This window comes from Lampris incognitus, chromosome 1 (assembly GCF_029633865.1).
Source record: "Lampris incognitus isolate fLamInc1 chromosome 1, fLamInc1.hap2, whole genome shotgun sequence".
NCBI classification, from domain to species: domain Eukaryota; kingdom Metazoa; phylum Chordata; class Actinopteri; order Lampriformes; family Lampridae; genus Lampris; species Lampris incognitus.
The window spans coordinates 147516934-147532716 of record NC_079211.1 but is presented as its reverse complement, the minus strand read 5'-3'; the positions used below and the strand labels follow the sequence as shown (position 1 = coordinate 147532716).

At 50.6% G+C, this 15783-nt stretch overlaps 1 protein-coding gene across 1 annotated transcript in view; it reads right to left on the bottom strand.

The window, feature by feature from the left end:
- fras1 (Fraser extracellular matrix complex subunit 1) overlaps positions 1-15783 on the bottom strand; it is a 333688-nt gene that overhangs the window by 275418 nt on the left and 42487 nt on the right. Inside the window, exons 6-9 of the mRNA XM_056280308.1 lie at positions 10700-10792; positions 6450-6609; positions 1294-1427; positions 1103-1186 (exon numbers count right to left, since the gene is read on the bottom strand). Coding sequence (XP_056136283.1) covers positions 1103-1186; positions 1294-1427; positions 6450-6609; positions 10700-10792 — 471 coding nt within the window. The remainder of the gene's footprint in view (positions 1-1102; positions 1187-1293; positions 1428-6449; positions 6610-10699; positions 10793-15783) is intronic.

Sequence of the window (15783 nt, the reverse complement as noted above, 5' to 3'; positions counted from 1 at the left end):
GGAAAACTTGGCAGAGAGGATGTGAGAGAGTGATTTTGTGTGTGTGTATTTGCGTATGTGTGCATGTGTGTGTTTGTACAGAGGGTGTGCAGGGTAGATGAGATGTTGTAGATTAGAATAAGACAGGAGAAGAGAGGAGAGAATTATTTTTATCTTGACATCTAAACACATGCATCGCACGCGCGCACACACACACACACACACACACACAAAGGCCGACATGGTACAACTTGCAAACTGCAAAACAAATGGAATGACAGAGAAAGACAGATAGATAAGACAGATAGATAAGACAGATAGACCAATAGATCTGCTTGGTACTGTTTTCCAACAGACAGATGTATACCTGGTACTGTTTTCCAGCAGACAGACAAAAGGAAAGATGGACAGACAGACAGACTGACAGAGAGACAGACACAGACAGATAGACACGGATGGAGAAACAGAGACAGATAGAGAAAGAGAGAGACAGACACAGACAGACAGAGCAACAGAGACAGACACACAGACATACAGACAGACAGACAGACAGCCAGAGAGAGAGACAGAGAAAGACAGACAGACAAACAGAGACAGGCAGACAGACAGACACAGAAACAGAGACAGACAGATGGACAAACAAACAGAGACAGGGAGACAGACAGACACAGAGAAACAGAGACAGACAGACAGACAGACAGACAGACAGACAGACAGACAGACACAGAGAAACAGAGACAGACAGACAGACAGACAGACAGACAGACAGACAGACAGACACAGAAACAGAGACAGACAGACAGACAAACAGAGACAGGGAGACAGACAGACACAGAGAAACAGAGACAGACAGACAGACAGACAAACAGAGACAGGGAGACAGGCAGACACAGAGAAACAGAGACAGACAGACAGACAAACAAACAGAGACAGGGAGACAGACAGACACAGAGAAACAGAGACAGACAGACAGCCAGAGAGAGAGACAGAGAAAGACAGACAGACAAACAGAGACAGGGAGACAGACAGACACAGAGAAACAGAGACAGACAGACAGCCAGAGAGAGAGACAGAGAAAGACAGACAGACAAACAGAGACAGGAAGACAGACAGACAGATGTACCTGGTATTGTTTTCCAGCAGACAGACAGGGGTTAGAGACACACTGTGGACAGCACTGCCCAGGCTGGATCACCAAGTTCTCATTCTGGAAAGAGATGCAACACTGTCAGACCAGGTGTGTGTGTGTGTGTGTGTGTGTGTGTGTGATGTTGTGTGTCCAGTATATATTGTGTGTCACACTGCAGTACTCACGGGTTTGCAGGCCACTGGTTGACACTCCACGGCAGAACACTGGACGTTCCCGTTGGCACACACACACCTGGAACACAAACCGGACCGCCACTCTTCTCCATCCCTGTACACCTCGCCATGCCAGCTACAGGACTCTGTTCACACACACACACACACACACACACACACACACACACACACACACACACACACACACACACAGAACAACACACATAGGCAAGGGTAAAATGTGCATCAGGTACTTTGCTGACTTCTAAAATAACATTGAGATAATATGTGATGATATTTCACAGTCAGAGAAGAAGAAACAGGTTGCTAATTAGCTGCTAACAACCAGAGAGCAGCGGAGCAGCTGGAAGTCCTAATTAGTGTCAGGAATCACCTAATGGAGCGTCAACCCCCCGCTCGCACTCATTCCAGCTTCGTTTATTTGAGGAAGACGGCTCACTAAAAGTTCACAGCACGTCACAGAGACACACAGCCATGCAAGCCGGCATGTCAGGGCCCCGCTCGGCAGAACCCAGTCCCTTAGGGGGCCAGCACAGATCAGGGCTCCGTGGAAACAACCCCCCCCCCCTCTTCTTTGCTGCTGTTGGCATGTATGTTCATATGCAAATATGGATGTATACATGCAAATGTCCATATAGGTGAGTAGGTATGTGGGCGTCCGGGTGGCGTAGCAGTCTACTGTGTTGCCTACCAACACAAGGGTCGACGGTTCGAATCCCCGAGTTGCCTCCAGCTTGGTCGGGCATCCCTACAGACACAATCGGCTGTGTCTGCAGGTGGGAAACTGGACGTGGGTGTGCGTCCTGGTCACTGCAATAGCGCCTCCTCTGGTCGGTCGAGGCACCTGTGTGTATGTGTGGTGGGGGGGGGGGGGATAGCGTGAGCCTCCCATGTGCTACGTCCCCCTGGTGAAACTCCTCACTGTCAGGTGAAAAGATATATGTGGTGACTCCACATGTATCAGAGGAGGCACGTGGTAGTCTGCAGCCCCACCCCCCACCCCCGGATCGGCAGAGGGGGTGGAGCAGCGACTAGGAGGGCTCGGAAGAGTGGGGTAATTGGCTGGGTACAACTGGGGAGAAAACGGGGGGAAAAAAATGCAACCCCCCCCTCCCCCGCCCCCCCAAAAAAAACATGTTTGCTGGTTTTTAGTCTCGAATCAGAACGGTAGCTAGCAGACTGAAAGACAAACGAGTTCCTTGGTAAGAAACTCATTCAGGTCCACTTCAGGAAAACACACTTTCCAGTCCGAAGACACAGTACGGGGGTGGGGGGGGGGGTGTTCGTGTACAACAGTTACCACGCAAACAGAAAAAGGTGCAATCTTCGACACCTGATGGCCGACTTGCAGAGAGTCTGGCATGTATGAAGAGAAGAGCAGGCAGTGATTGATGGTGGCTGGGCCTGCGGCGGCGGCGGCGGCGGCGGCGGCGGCGTTCACTTGTCAGGGGGATTCCCGGCTCAGGCTGGAGTTCTGCCATAACGCACAGCAGGAGCAGAGCAGATTCATAATGAAGGACGAGGAGGATGTGGACTACTTCTCCTCCTACGCTGCAACAACCTGGACCTGAACACAAACGCTCTGCAGCTCCTCTTGCTGCGCTGACTCTTCCCAGAGTTGTTCGCTGTTGTGTTTGTGTGGTTGTTTCGTGCGTGCATCTGTTTGTGTGTGTTTTTGCTGAACGTTTGTGCATGTGTGTGTTTGTGTGTTTTTGTGTATGTGTAAATAGGCTAACCTGTATGTGTGCATCTGTGTCTGTTTGGAGTGTTTATTCTTTTGTTTGTTTGTTTTTTGTGTCCGAGTGTGTACGTTGTGTGTGTGTGTGTGTGCGTGCATGTTTGCAGTGTGTTTTTGTGCATGTGTCAACATGTGAATGTGTGTGTGTTTTTGCTGAATGTTTCTGCTTTTGTATGCTTTAACGTGTTGATTGTGCATGTGGATGTGTATGTACGTGTTTGTGTGTTTTTGTGTATGTGTAAATAGGTTAACCTGTATGTGTGCATCTGTTTGTGTGTGTTTTTGCTGAACGTTTGTGCATGTATGTGTTTGTGTGTTTTTGTGTATGTGTAAATAGGCTAACCTGTATGTGTGCATCTGTATCTGTTTGGAGTGTTTATTCTTTTGTTTGTTTGTTTTTTGTGTCCGAGTGTGTACGTTGTGTGTGTGTGTGTGTGTGTGTGCGTGCATGTTTGCAGTGTGTTTTTGTGCATGTGTCAACATGTGAATGTGTGTGTGTTTTTGCTGAATGTTTCTGCTTTTGTATGCTTTAATGTGTTGATTGTGCATGTGGATGTGTATGTACGTGTTTGTGTGTTTTTGTGTATGTGTAAATAGGTTAACCTGTATGTGTGCATCTGTGTCTGTTTGGAGTGTTTATTCTTTTGTTTGTTTGTTTTTTGTGTCCGAGTGTGTACGTTGTGTGTGTGTGTGTGTGTGCGTGCATGTTTGCAGTGTGTTTTTGTGCATGTGTCAACATGTGAATGTGTGTGTGTTTTTGCTGAATGTTTCTGCTTTTGTATGCTTTAATGTGTTGATTGTGCATGTGGATGTGTATGTACGTGTTTGTGTGTTTTTGTGTATGTGTAAATAGGTTAACCTGTATGTGTGCATCTGTTTGTGTGTGTTTTTGCTGAACGTTTGTGCATGTACGTGTTTGTGTGTTTTTGTGTATGTGTAAATAGGTTAACCTGTATGTGTGCATCTGTATCTGTTTGGACTGTTTATTCTTTTGTTTGTTTGTTTTTGTGTCCGAGTGTGTACGTTGTGTGTGTGTGTGTGTGTGCGTGCATGTTTGCAGTGTGTTTTTGTGCATGTGTCAACATGTGAATGTGTGTGTGTTTTTGCTGAATGTTTCTGCTTTTGTATGCTTTAATGTGTTGATTGTGCATGTGGATGTGTATGTACGTGTTTGTGTGTTTTTGTGTATGTGTAAATAGGTTAACCTGTATGTGTGCATCTGTTTGTGTGTGTTTTTGCTGAACGTTTGTGCATGTATGTGTTTGTGTGTTTTTGTGTATGTGTAAATAGGCTAACCTGTATGTGTGCATCTGTGTCTGTTTGGAGTGTTTATTCTTTTGTTTGTTTGTTTTTTGTGTCCGAGTGTGTACGTTGTGTGTGTGTGTGTGTGTGTGTGTGCGTGCATGTTTGCAGTGTGTTTTTGTGCATGTGTCAACATGTGAATGTGTGTGTGTTTGCGTTTTTACGTGTTTGAGTGAAAGTGGAGCACACGGAGTGTTGCAGCATTCACTGGTGTCTCGTGTCCCTTTAGAAATCACAGCGCTGTGCCCACCTTGAGATTTTAAAGACCCACACAATAACACCGCTACACCAATTAACTGGTGGTGCAAATAGAAATACCCGTCTTCTGTGGGGCCGATACCACAGGACACGGACGGAGGAGTGTCCTTGAAGCGGGTTGATACTGCAGAGGTGCCACAAAACAAGACACACGAATAAAAAGCTCATTTAAAAATGAGCGCTTAGTCGTAATTTGGTGATCTTGGCCCTCTTGGACCGTTGTTGGCAGAGCTGGCGAGGCTCGTGTACCTCCATCCATCCATCCATCCATCCAAGGAGCAAGAGACAGTGGTTTAAAATAACTCGTCTCACATCTCTGGACAGATGTGGGGACATGTCCTTCATGCAGGGATACCAGGGCTCCATCCCGGAGCCTGGTCCCCTATCAGGAGTTCCACATGAAGGCCCGGTGGAGTAAGCCCTGGTAGGTGAATTGGGCCAAGGACGGACCCGATGCCCCTCTCTCTATTCATACAGCCCAAATTCCCACAAATGTGGCAGAAACGGGCATCCGGGTAGCACAGCGGTCTATTCCGTTGCCTACCAACACGGGGATCGCCGGTTCGAATCCCCGTGTTGCCTCCAGCTTGGTCAGGTGTCCCCACAGACACAATTAGCCATGTCTGCGGGTGGGAAGCCGGATGTGGGTATGTGTCCTGGTCGCTGCAATTGCGCCTCCTCTGGTCGGTCGGGGCACTTGCCCCTGACCGGGGCATGGCAAGATGAACTGGAGCTGAACGGGTGCTGCACGGTGGCTGCCCACTACTCCGAGCGACACAGCTAGGATGGGTGAATCAATAACGTATCTCAAACTGGGGAGGAGGTTAGGGGGAATAGCGGGATCCTCCCACGTACTACGTCCCCCTGGTGAAACTCCTCACTGTCAGGTGAAAAGAAGCGGCTGGCGACTCCAACTGTCGGAGAAGACATGTGGTAGTCTGCAGCCCTCCCCGGATCGGCAGAGGGGGTGGAGCAGCGACCGGGATGGCTCATAAGAGTGGGGTAATTGGCCGGGTACAATGGCACGCGGGGGGGGGGGGGCAGAAAAAAGTGGCAGAAACAAGCTAGCTAGCTGGAAAGAAACACTACACTCAACGTAATGATGAAATATGGTCAGTTTTTGACATCCTGGGACTTATTTTCATAGTTTTTCCATCATACATATCAGTTATGACGTCATCTCACTCACTGGCTACATGTAGTAGATTTTGGACACGGGACCACTGTTGGACTCAGCTTAACAACGGTGTCTTTTACATATAAAGGCATTTAATTTCAAATTGCTTTGTTGCAAATGCTGAATGGCCCAAAACACCACTCTGTAATCATGTCCAAATGTGCTCACTTGTGCAGATACCCACACGAGTGCGATACAAAGAGGGACAAATGCCCCCTTTCCACTGCCTGGCCTCAGCTCGACTCGACTCAACTTGCTTTTTTTGGTTTTCCATCGGGCAAAAGTCAGGGATGGTACCTGGTACCAGGTACTTTTTGTGGTAACCACCTCTGTCGAGGTTCCAAGTGAGCTGAGCCGATGCTAAAAGGTGACATGAAAATACCACTATAAATAAATATATAAAATAAATAAGATATAGATATACGTAAATATATATTTACTTAAATATGAATAAAATCTTCACAAAAAAAAAAAAAAAGAGTCAACATGCCCACAAATGACCAGCGGAGCTTCGCAGCGAGGGGGGGACTATCTTCAGTGGAAAACCAGATCCCAGAAAGTAAAGCGAGTAGAGTCGAATAGAGTAGACTTGAGCTGAGCTGGTACCATGCACACACACACACACACAGGGCAACAGAGGCTGTGTGTTAAATCTTTTGGCACTGTGCTCACCCCCATGGCGCGCACACTTGGGGCAACACTCCCCATCCGGGGTGAAGGGGCTTTGGTCTGCGGGGCAGTGAATGGGCGGGCAGGGGTGAGCGGAGCAGGACACCGTCCCCCCTGAACACACACAGACCGAGCACTGGGTGGGACCCCACTGGCTGTCGTCCTGTGGGAACCAGACAGAGACACAGAGTTACACACAGTAACACAACCACAGAGAACGAGAGAGAGAACGAGAGAGAGAACGAGAGAGAGGGGTGGATGCAGCTACAGAAGAAGAAACCGACAGAGACGGACTAAAACAGATAGTGGAATTCTGGGAGGGGAGAGGGAGAGAGGGAGAGGGAGAGAGATAGAGGGACAGAGAACGAGAGAGAGAACGAGAGAGAGAACGAGAGAGAGGGGTGGATGCAGCTACAGAAGAAGAAACCGACAGAGACGGACTAAAACAGATAGTGGAATTCTGGGAGGGGAGAGGGAGAGAGAGGGAGGGAGAGAGATAGAGGGACAGAGAACGAGAGAGAGAACGAGAGAGAGAACGAGAGAGAGGGGTGGATGCAGCTACAGAAGAAGAAACCGACAGAGACGGACTAAAACAGATAGTGGAATTCTGGGAGGGGAGAGGGAGAGAGAGGGAGGGAGAGAGATAGAGGGACAGAGAACGAGAGAGAGAACGAGAGAGAGGGGTGGATGCAGCTACAGGGGAAGAAACCGACAGAGACGGACTAAAACAGATAGTGGAATTCTGGGAGGGGGGGGGGGAGAGGGAGAGAGAGAGAGAGAGGGAGAGAGAGAGGGAGAGAGAGAAGGGTGGATGCAGCTACAGAGGAAGAAACCGACAGAGACGGACTAAAACAGATAGTGGAATTCTGGGAGGGGAGAGGGAGAGAGAGGGAGAGAGAGGGAGGGAGAGAGAGAGAGAGAGGGAGAGAGAGAGGGGTGGATGCAGCTACAGGGGAAGAAACCGACAGAGACGGACTAAAACAGATAGTGGAATTCTGGGAGGGGAGAGGGAGAGGGAGAGGGAGAGAGAGAAATAAACTATTACATCATGTCCTACTGCCAGGAAGAGCAGGGCAGAGAAGAGGCAGGATGGAACAGCAATGGCGTCATGGGGATGGAAGGAAAGATGGAGGTCGGATGAGTCCAGACAGAAACACCAGGAGCGGTAAAGAAGAGAGGCCAAGACTGATTGCAAAAATCGTAGTTGAAAGGGGGATACGTGACACACAAAGAAGAACATTTTAAGTTTTCATTACGAGGCAAATAAAAAAAACCTTAACCCTTCGTAACAAGACTGTGCCTCCTGGGGCATCCGGGTGGCGTGGCGGTCTATTCCGCCGCCTACCAACACGGGGATCGCCGGTTCGAATCCCCGTGTTGCCTCCTGCTTGGTCGGGCGTCCCTGCAGACACAGCTGGCCGTGTCTGCGGGTGTGTGTCCTGGTCGCCGCACTAGCGCCCCTTCTGGTGAAACTCCTCACTGTCAGGTGAAAAGAAGCGGCTGGTGACTCCACATGTATGGGAGGAGGCTGTAGCCCTCCCCGGATCAGCAGAGGGGGCGGAGCAGAGACCGGGACGGCTCGGAAGAGTGGGGGTAATTGGCCGGATACAACTGGAAGAAGAAGGGGTTAAGCCTGCTGATTCATGTTGGATGTGAAAGACAAACCAACCGGATGTTCTTTCTCATCATCTCGCCGGTGGCGAGCGTGGTAAGTGAAGGATCGGCGGTAGTTTAGCCGTCATCCAGTAAAATGGCGGAACCTCTTCAGTGACAAGACTGGCATCGTTGAAAAGGCCGGACCCTTCCGGGAAAAAAACACACACCGTCTCCTCTCAGAAGGGCCGGTTGTAAAGCGCCACTTCAGCGGTGAGGCGACACCAATAGAGACCCCAAAAACCGAGACAAAAACAGACTTGTTCTGGAGGAGGAGGAGGAGGAGGAGGAGGAGGGCTGTCCAACATGGCTGCCATGGCAGCGGCTCTTGAGAGGCTCTTCAATAGCGGCCTAACAAGAAACCGGTTGTTCTTTAGTGAAGGGGGGGGGTGGGGGGGGTGGCACCGACTGGAGCAAGTCTTTAAACTAACATCTCAACAAAACAGAGGAATGCTGCATCGGAGCCAAACAGCGGCTCACGTGAATGCAGATCTGCTGATGGAGAAAGCACCACCCGGCAAATGAAGCAGCACATCTCTATCTCCAACGTTTAGCTACAATATTCATGCTGCAGGGCGGCACGGTGGCGCAGTGGTTAGTGCAGTGGCCTCACAGCGAGGTGGTCCTGGGTTCGAGCCGCGGGGTAGTCCAACCTTGGGGGGGTCGTCCTCTGTGTGGAGTTTGCATGTTGTCCCCGTGTCTCCGTGGGTTTCCTCCGGGGGCTCTGGTTTCCTCCCACAGTCCAAAGACATGTAGGTCAGGGGAATCAGCCGTGCTAAACTGTCTCTAGGTGGTCCTGGGTTCGAGCCGCGGGGTAGTCCAACCTTGGGGGTGGTCCCGGGTCGTCCTCTGTGTGGAGTTTGCATGTTGTCCCCGTGTCTCCGTGGGTTTCCTCCGGGGGCTCCGGTTTCCTCCCACAGTCCAAAGACATGTAGGTCAGGGGAATCAGCCGTGCTAAACTGTCTCTAGGTGGTCCTGGGTTCGAGCCGCGGGGTAGTCCAACCTTGGGGGTGGTCCCGGGTCGTCCTCTGTGTGGAGTTTGCATGCTGTCCCCGTGTCTCCGTGGGTTTCCTCCGGATGCTCCGGTTTCCTCCCACAGTCCAAAGACATGTAGGTCAGGGGAATCAGCCGTGCTGAACTGTCTCTAGGTGGTCCTGGGTTCGAGCCGCGGGGTAGTCCAACCGGGGGGGGGTCGTCCTCTGTGTGGAGTTTGCATGTTGTCCCCGTGTCTCCGTGGGTTTCCTCCGGATGCTCCGGTTTCCTCCCACAGTCCAAAGACATGTAGGTCAGGGGAATCAGCCGTGCTGAACTGTCTCTAGGTGGTCCTAGGTTCGAGCCGCGGGGTAGTCCAACCTTGGGGGGGTCGTCCTCTGTGTGGAGTTTGCATGTTGTCCCCCTGTCTCCGTGGGTTTCCTCCGGGGGCTCCGGTTTCCTCCCACAGTCCAAAGACATGTAGGTCAGGGGAATCAGCCGTACTACATTGTCTCTAGGTGGGACTGTGTCGGCCCTGTGACGGTCTGGTGGCCTGTCCAGGGTGTCTCCCCGCCTGCCGCCCAATGACTGCTGGGATAGGCTCCAGCTTCCAGTGACACTACGCCCCCCTGGCGTCCCCCCTTGTGTTAATACGTGCCCTCTGAATGGTGGAGCCAACTACAGTTTAGAGTATAATGGTATGTTACTCCTGACTGATCGGCTGGACTACGGACCGGCATTACCTTATTTCTGACTGGTGGACCAACAAAGACTACTGTAAAAGGCCATCTACACGAACAGGAAACGAGACGGAAGACAATGTCATGTCATGTGTGAATAAACACCGTGTTGGTGGTACAGACAGAATCTTATGTGCGAAGAGGGAAAACCACCGGTGGCGCCGAAAGCGTATTTCTGACACCGGCTACGTTTGCACGATGTTAGAAAAGGTCGGTTTACTGTGTTAGTCCGACTAAAACTGGACTTTTAAAATACACGTGAACACGTTAGTCCGCCTGAAATCGTACTAACTAACACACCTAGACAACGCGGTTGGGGATGGATTTACTCCGGCATGCATACGCTTCAATCGGCCCCGAACCGGCCTAGGCGTTCTGCGCATGATCCATAGTTACCGCGGCGGCCTTTCACCCGGAAGTGGAACAGCGTCGTCTCAACATGGCGAGTGCTGGACAGACGAGGAGACAAACTTTATGTGGTGTCAGCTAAAGGAGGTGACTATCCTGAAGTACGTGGCTTGCTAACTTGTTTGTCGCCTTGTTTGGTATGTGACGCGATAGGTCAGCCGGAAGAAGGTCCACCAGCAACCAGCTGAAAGGGGCATATCGCCACCTACTGTACCGGGGTGGGACATACTTCTGTCAATAAATCGATTCTCCCCCGGTTCTTGTGTACTGGGCCAACGACAGTAGTCCAGTTACATGGCCTAGTCGAGCCGTAACCGTGGCTCCGCTTAACTGTGCATGTGAACACACCGACTGTTACTAAAATGTATGAAATGTGTGTCTGAACGCAGCCTCGCAGAAGAAGTCGGGGTGGATAAAGACCAGGCGTTGCTTTGCTCTGGGAAGAGAAGGACGAAGGGTCTGGTTTCTTTTTTTACTCACTCCATAAACAATTCCTTGGTACTGACAGGAGCCCTGGGAGGGAGACACACACTCCGGACAGCACCGGCCGGCAGGGATTCTCAGTCTCTCGCCCTATGGACACACACACACACACACACACACACACACACAGAATAAGGTATGAGCTCCTTGGTGCTGGTGTGAATACAAAACCCGACGAACTCAAGTTCAAGTTCAACTTTACTGCCACGTATATTTCGGATACGACGGCGTTCTTGTGCCCCGGCTCTGGAGGACACACTTCCCTACACCAGACCTACACAGACTACGTACACAGAATTCATACATTATATACACAATACAGAAAGTACACAGTAACACAACAACGTAAGGTGGTAGTGGGTGTGTCAGTTGTTCAGAACCTGACTGTCTGTGGAGAGAAGCTGTCACTAAGACGGGCGGTGTGCGATCCGACGCTCCGCTAGCGTCTTTTAGTAGATGGAAGGAGCGAGGACAGAACGTGAGCGGGGTGGCTGGTGTCCTGGATCACGGAGCCCGTCTATTTCCGTGGAAATTAACGTGGCTGGCCAAACGCGGGCCACACCGCCACCGCCGCCATGAAACAGACGACGACAACAACAACAACAACAACATAACATCTCTATCAGGAGTCCATCGGGTGGGACTGGCAGACGGGCCGGCCGGCCGTCACACTGCCCACGCTAGGCAGGAATGGAAAACACAGGGATAAGAGGACTTGTTAGTCTTTAATGACAACGGCAGCACACACGACCAAAACAAAGAAGACTGTTGGAGACGTGAGAGCTGAGATAAGCTCATTAAAACATCTCATCTTCACCGATAAAGCGATGAAGCTTAACAAAAACACACACCAGATGAAAAAATACAGCAAATAGGGCGTCCGGGTGGCGTGGCGGTCTATTCCGTTGCCTACCAACACAGGGACCGCCGGTTCGAATCCCCGTGTTGCCTCCGGCTTGGTCGGGCGTCCCTACAGACACAATTGGCCGTGTCTACAGGTGGGAAGCTGGATGTGGGTATGTGTCCTGGTCGCTGCACTAGCGCCACCTCTGGTCGGTCAGGGCGCCTGTTCCGGAGTGGGGGCGGGGGAACTGGGGGAGGGAGGGGTAGCGTGATCCTCCCACGCACTACGTCCCCCCGGGGAAACTCCTCACTGTCAGGTGAAAAGAAGCGGCTGGTGACGCCACATGTATGGGAGGAGGCGTGTGGTAGTCTGCAGCCCTCCCTGCACCGACAGACGGGGTGGAGCAGAGACCGGGACGGCTCGGAAGAGCGGGGTTATTGGCCGGGTACAGTTGGGGGAGAAAAGGGGGAAGAAAAAGAAAACACGACAAATGAAGACTGAGGGGGGAAAATGGCGCATCAACCCTCGGCCCGGACAAACACACGGTAAAGCCGACCTTAACACCCCAGAAGTGTGTTTCCTTCTGCTTTCATGAAGAGAAAATGAAGGAGAGGCCGCTTGGCGTGTGGCTGCTGGGGGTTGAACAGGACGGGCGGATGTCGACTGGGCGTTTAGACTTCGTTAACATCCGACATTCATCCCCCGGCGGGTGTCTAAATCACGCCGGGGGAAGTTGGACAGCGGGGGTAAACGTGTGTCCCTGCCCGCCGCTGTGCGAAAGTAAACCGGACGTCAAACCAACCGAACCTAAACAACGGCGGCGCCGCAAAACCTCAACTCCCTCTTCGTCTCCGTGTTCCCCCCCTCATCCTCTCTGCAGCCCTGCACCTCCCGAGGCCAAACACTGACCTGTGCAGTCGTCCGGATGCAACAGCTCCTGCACAACAGGACTGCATGCTTCCTCCCTCACAGTAAAGTCTCATCGCACACACACACTCATTGTGTTACACCTCTAACTGTTCACACTTCAGTCTGGAATCAGCTATGTTTACTCCACCCTTCCAAGCTGTCACGGTTGCTGCTCCGCCCCCTCCGCCGGTCCACGGAGGGCTGCAGACTACCACGTTTCCTCCGATAAACGTGGGGTCGCCAGCCGCTTCTTTTCACCTGGCAGTGAGGAGTTTCGCCAGGGGGACGTAGCGCGTGGGAGGATCACGCTATTCCCCTCAGTCCCACCACCCCCCGAACAGGCGCCCCGACCGACCAAAGGAGGCGCTAGTGTAGCGACCAATTGTGTGTGTAGGGACGCCCGACCAACAGAACACAACGGAATAGACCGCTACGCTAGCCGGATGCCCAGTGTGCCCTTCTTTTCTCTTGCTGTGTACGTCGTTAGAGGTTATGTGTAACTGGAAGTAATGTAACGGGCCAAATTCAGCCAATAAAACTCACCGATTTCTTCCTCAGAGAGTTTTTCTGTCTCTCTCATTGTCCTCGTCTGCTGTCAGAGAAGACACGGAAGTGAATAAACCATCACAGGCACTGCCCACCCAAGTTAAATGGCTGGAACGTAAAAGCTTCGTGGAAACTTTGTGTGGAAACTCAAAAACAGCAGATGTTGATGTTGATTCGGGCTCCAATAGTAAAGAGCGTGCGTTGCCATAAAACTTGCACCAGTAATCCAAATAATGGATGGCATTTCAATTTGATAAAATAACCTCTTTTAAATGAGAAAGAAGTCGTGGATTCCAGATTTAACACACTGTCGTGTTACTGATCTTTACTGGCACCGCTGGGATGATAGCTTGCAGGAACTTTGGCCAGGTTTTGGAGCAGTTGGAACTTGACATGGAGAGAAAGGCGAGAGAAGATGGGCAGATGGGCCATCAGGGTAGCGTGGCGGTCTATTCTGTTGCCTACCAACACGGGGATCGCCGGTTCGAATCCCCGTGTTACCTCCGGCCTGGTCGGGCGTCCCTACAAACCCAATTGGCTGTGTCTACGGGTGGGAAGCCGGATGTGGGTATGTGTCCTGGTCGCTGCACTAGCGCCTCCTCTGGTCGGTCGGGGCGCCTGTTCAGGGGGGAGGGGGAACAGCGTGATCTCCCATGTGCTACGTCCCCCTGGTGAAACTCCTCACTGTCAGGTGAAAAGGAGCGGCTGGCGACTCCACATGTATGGGAGGAGGCATGTGGTAGTCTGCACCCTTTCTGGATCGGCAGAGGGGGTGAAGCAGCGACCGAGACGGCTTTGAAGAGCGGGGTAATTGGCTAAATAAAACTGGGGAGAAAATAAAAAAGGTGGGCAGATGTCCAAGACAAGGACGCTGAAGAGAAAGACTGCTAATACGGCTGCTGATAGTAAGAACATACCAAATCTGTCTCAGGTAAAATCCGGGAGGAACAGATAAAACATTTTTTGAAGAGAAAATCAGCTTGCCCATAATGTCTCAATAAAAGTACAACAAACAGCGAAAGGATGAGAAAAAAGAAACAAAATAAAACCGATACGCTGCTTCGCCACACAGCAGATGTGAGAGAGCATCACTTTTTAAGGGCATCTTAAAATGAAGGCATGCACGGTTTGGTGAGCGTGACAGCTAACTTGTAATTAACACTGGATTGCTAGCTGGCGGAGTGGAATTCATCAGACATCGATTGTTACCTTGGCTCTGGGCTCAGATTGGCTTTTAAGGGTCTCACTGTCAGCTGGACGTCTAAATAGCGTTTAAGAAGCAGAAGGTGAAGGTGGGGGCTTTGCCGAATGAATGGAGGAAGCGTGGAAATGAGGTCTAGAAATGGCTCCCGGTGAATTCCAATCAACGAAAAATTAGCCGGCACCAACGCCCTCCCGCCGACTGTCGCTGTTGCAAATTAAACCACTCAATCGGCAGGTTTTACTGCTGAACAGCCCCGTTAGTTCATTGATTCCTGTTGATGGAGTGGAAGGGTTTGTCCCCGGGAATGAGGAGTAAAGGATCCTGGAGAGAGAGGCCGGCCATCGCTGGGACAGAGATACAGACCTCAGCTCAGCGTCAGGAGGTGTCGTTAGGTTAATCTAATGGTTCAGTGTCAAATAGAATAAAAATACTGAGGTTTTATAATCTGATGGTTCAGTGTAAAATTCTTATCTGCTTATCCAAAAATCCTGGACCAAACCATCTGACCCAGAGTTGACCTTTGTGTTGAGACGTGACCTCCGATTGACGGACTAAACAACAGACTCACGTTTCCTTACTTCTGATTGTAATATTAAAATAGAAAATTTTTTTAGCAACATGCTGAACTTAAAAAAAAGATAAATGACCGCTCCATCTATTCACTTTTTCTGTACATTAGATCAAAGTATATTGGTGTAGCCTCCTCTTCTTCCTCTTCACAAACAACCAGATAAACTCTCATTTTTTAATTTATTGCACCATCACCAAAACATAGTGAATTTTTCAATCTATGTTGAGTGCTTACTCCAGTAACCAGTACTTTGTCACTGAGTTATGGAAGCCATGCCTGTCTTTGGACTGGCCATGATTCTCAGTCCAACCTCAGTAGCTTCAGCTGTCATGGCTTGGAGGATTGTTTCAGCTGGTTGGTGACTGTCCTCATGTATCTCCTGCCTAGTGGGTGGCCATTCAGGGTGCTGAATTGTATAGTCATCCTGCTGAAGCCTCTCCATCTCACGTTGCGACAGTAGTTTCCTTCTATTGATGTTCGAGGATTAAGCCACTAGCTGATCCAACGTCAGTGCGGAAGTAGGTCTCCTACTGTTCCACAGTCCCCACATCTGCTTCATATAGCCCCTCCTGGGGTCTGCTGTTATAGTAGCATTCCATCAGATCCAGGTTCTCAGCCCTTGTCCATGAATATCCTGTTCCAGTAGCCCATTTCTCAACAGGTTGACCTGGTTCCCTAACACCTGACGCGAACCTTTCTAACCCAGGCCATGTCTGAGCCAGTATGACTCTATTCGTATTACTCTCACTCATGTCTGAGGTAGTTGGCTTGTATAGCATTAGGAGTCTAAGCCACGGACTCGTCCGAGCTGAGGTTTGAACCTTTGATCTCCGGCGAGGGTTTGAATACATACATGTGTATGTATATACGTAAATGTCTTAGTAAGGCGATGGGTCACCACAAGCCTCCAGAACATCTTCAGTGCTCCTTGTCATAGGTTCTACAAGTCTCTGAACTCTACTGTATGGATGGAACACCATCCATCCAAAAGATATTCCCTCATTTGG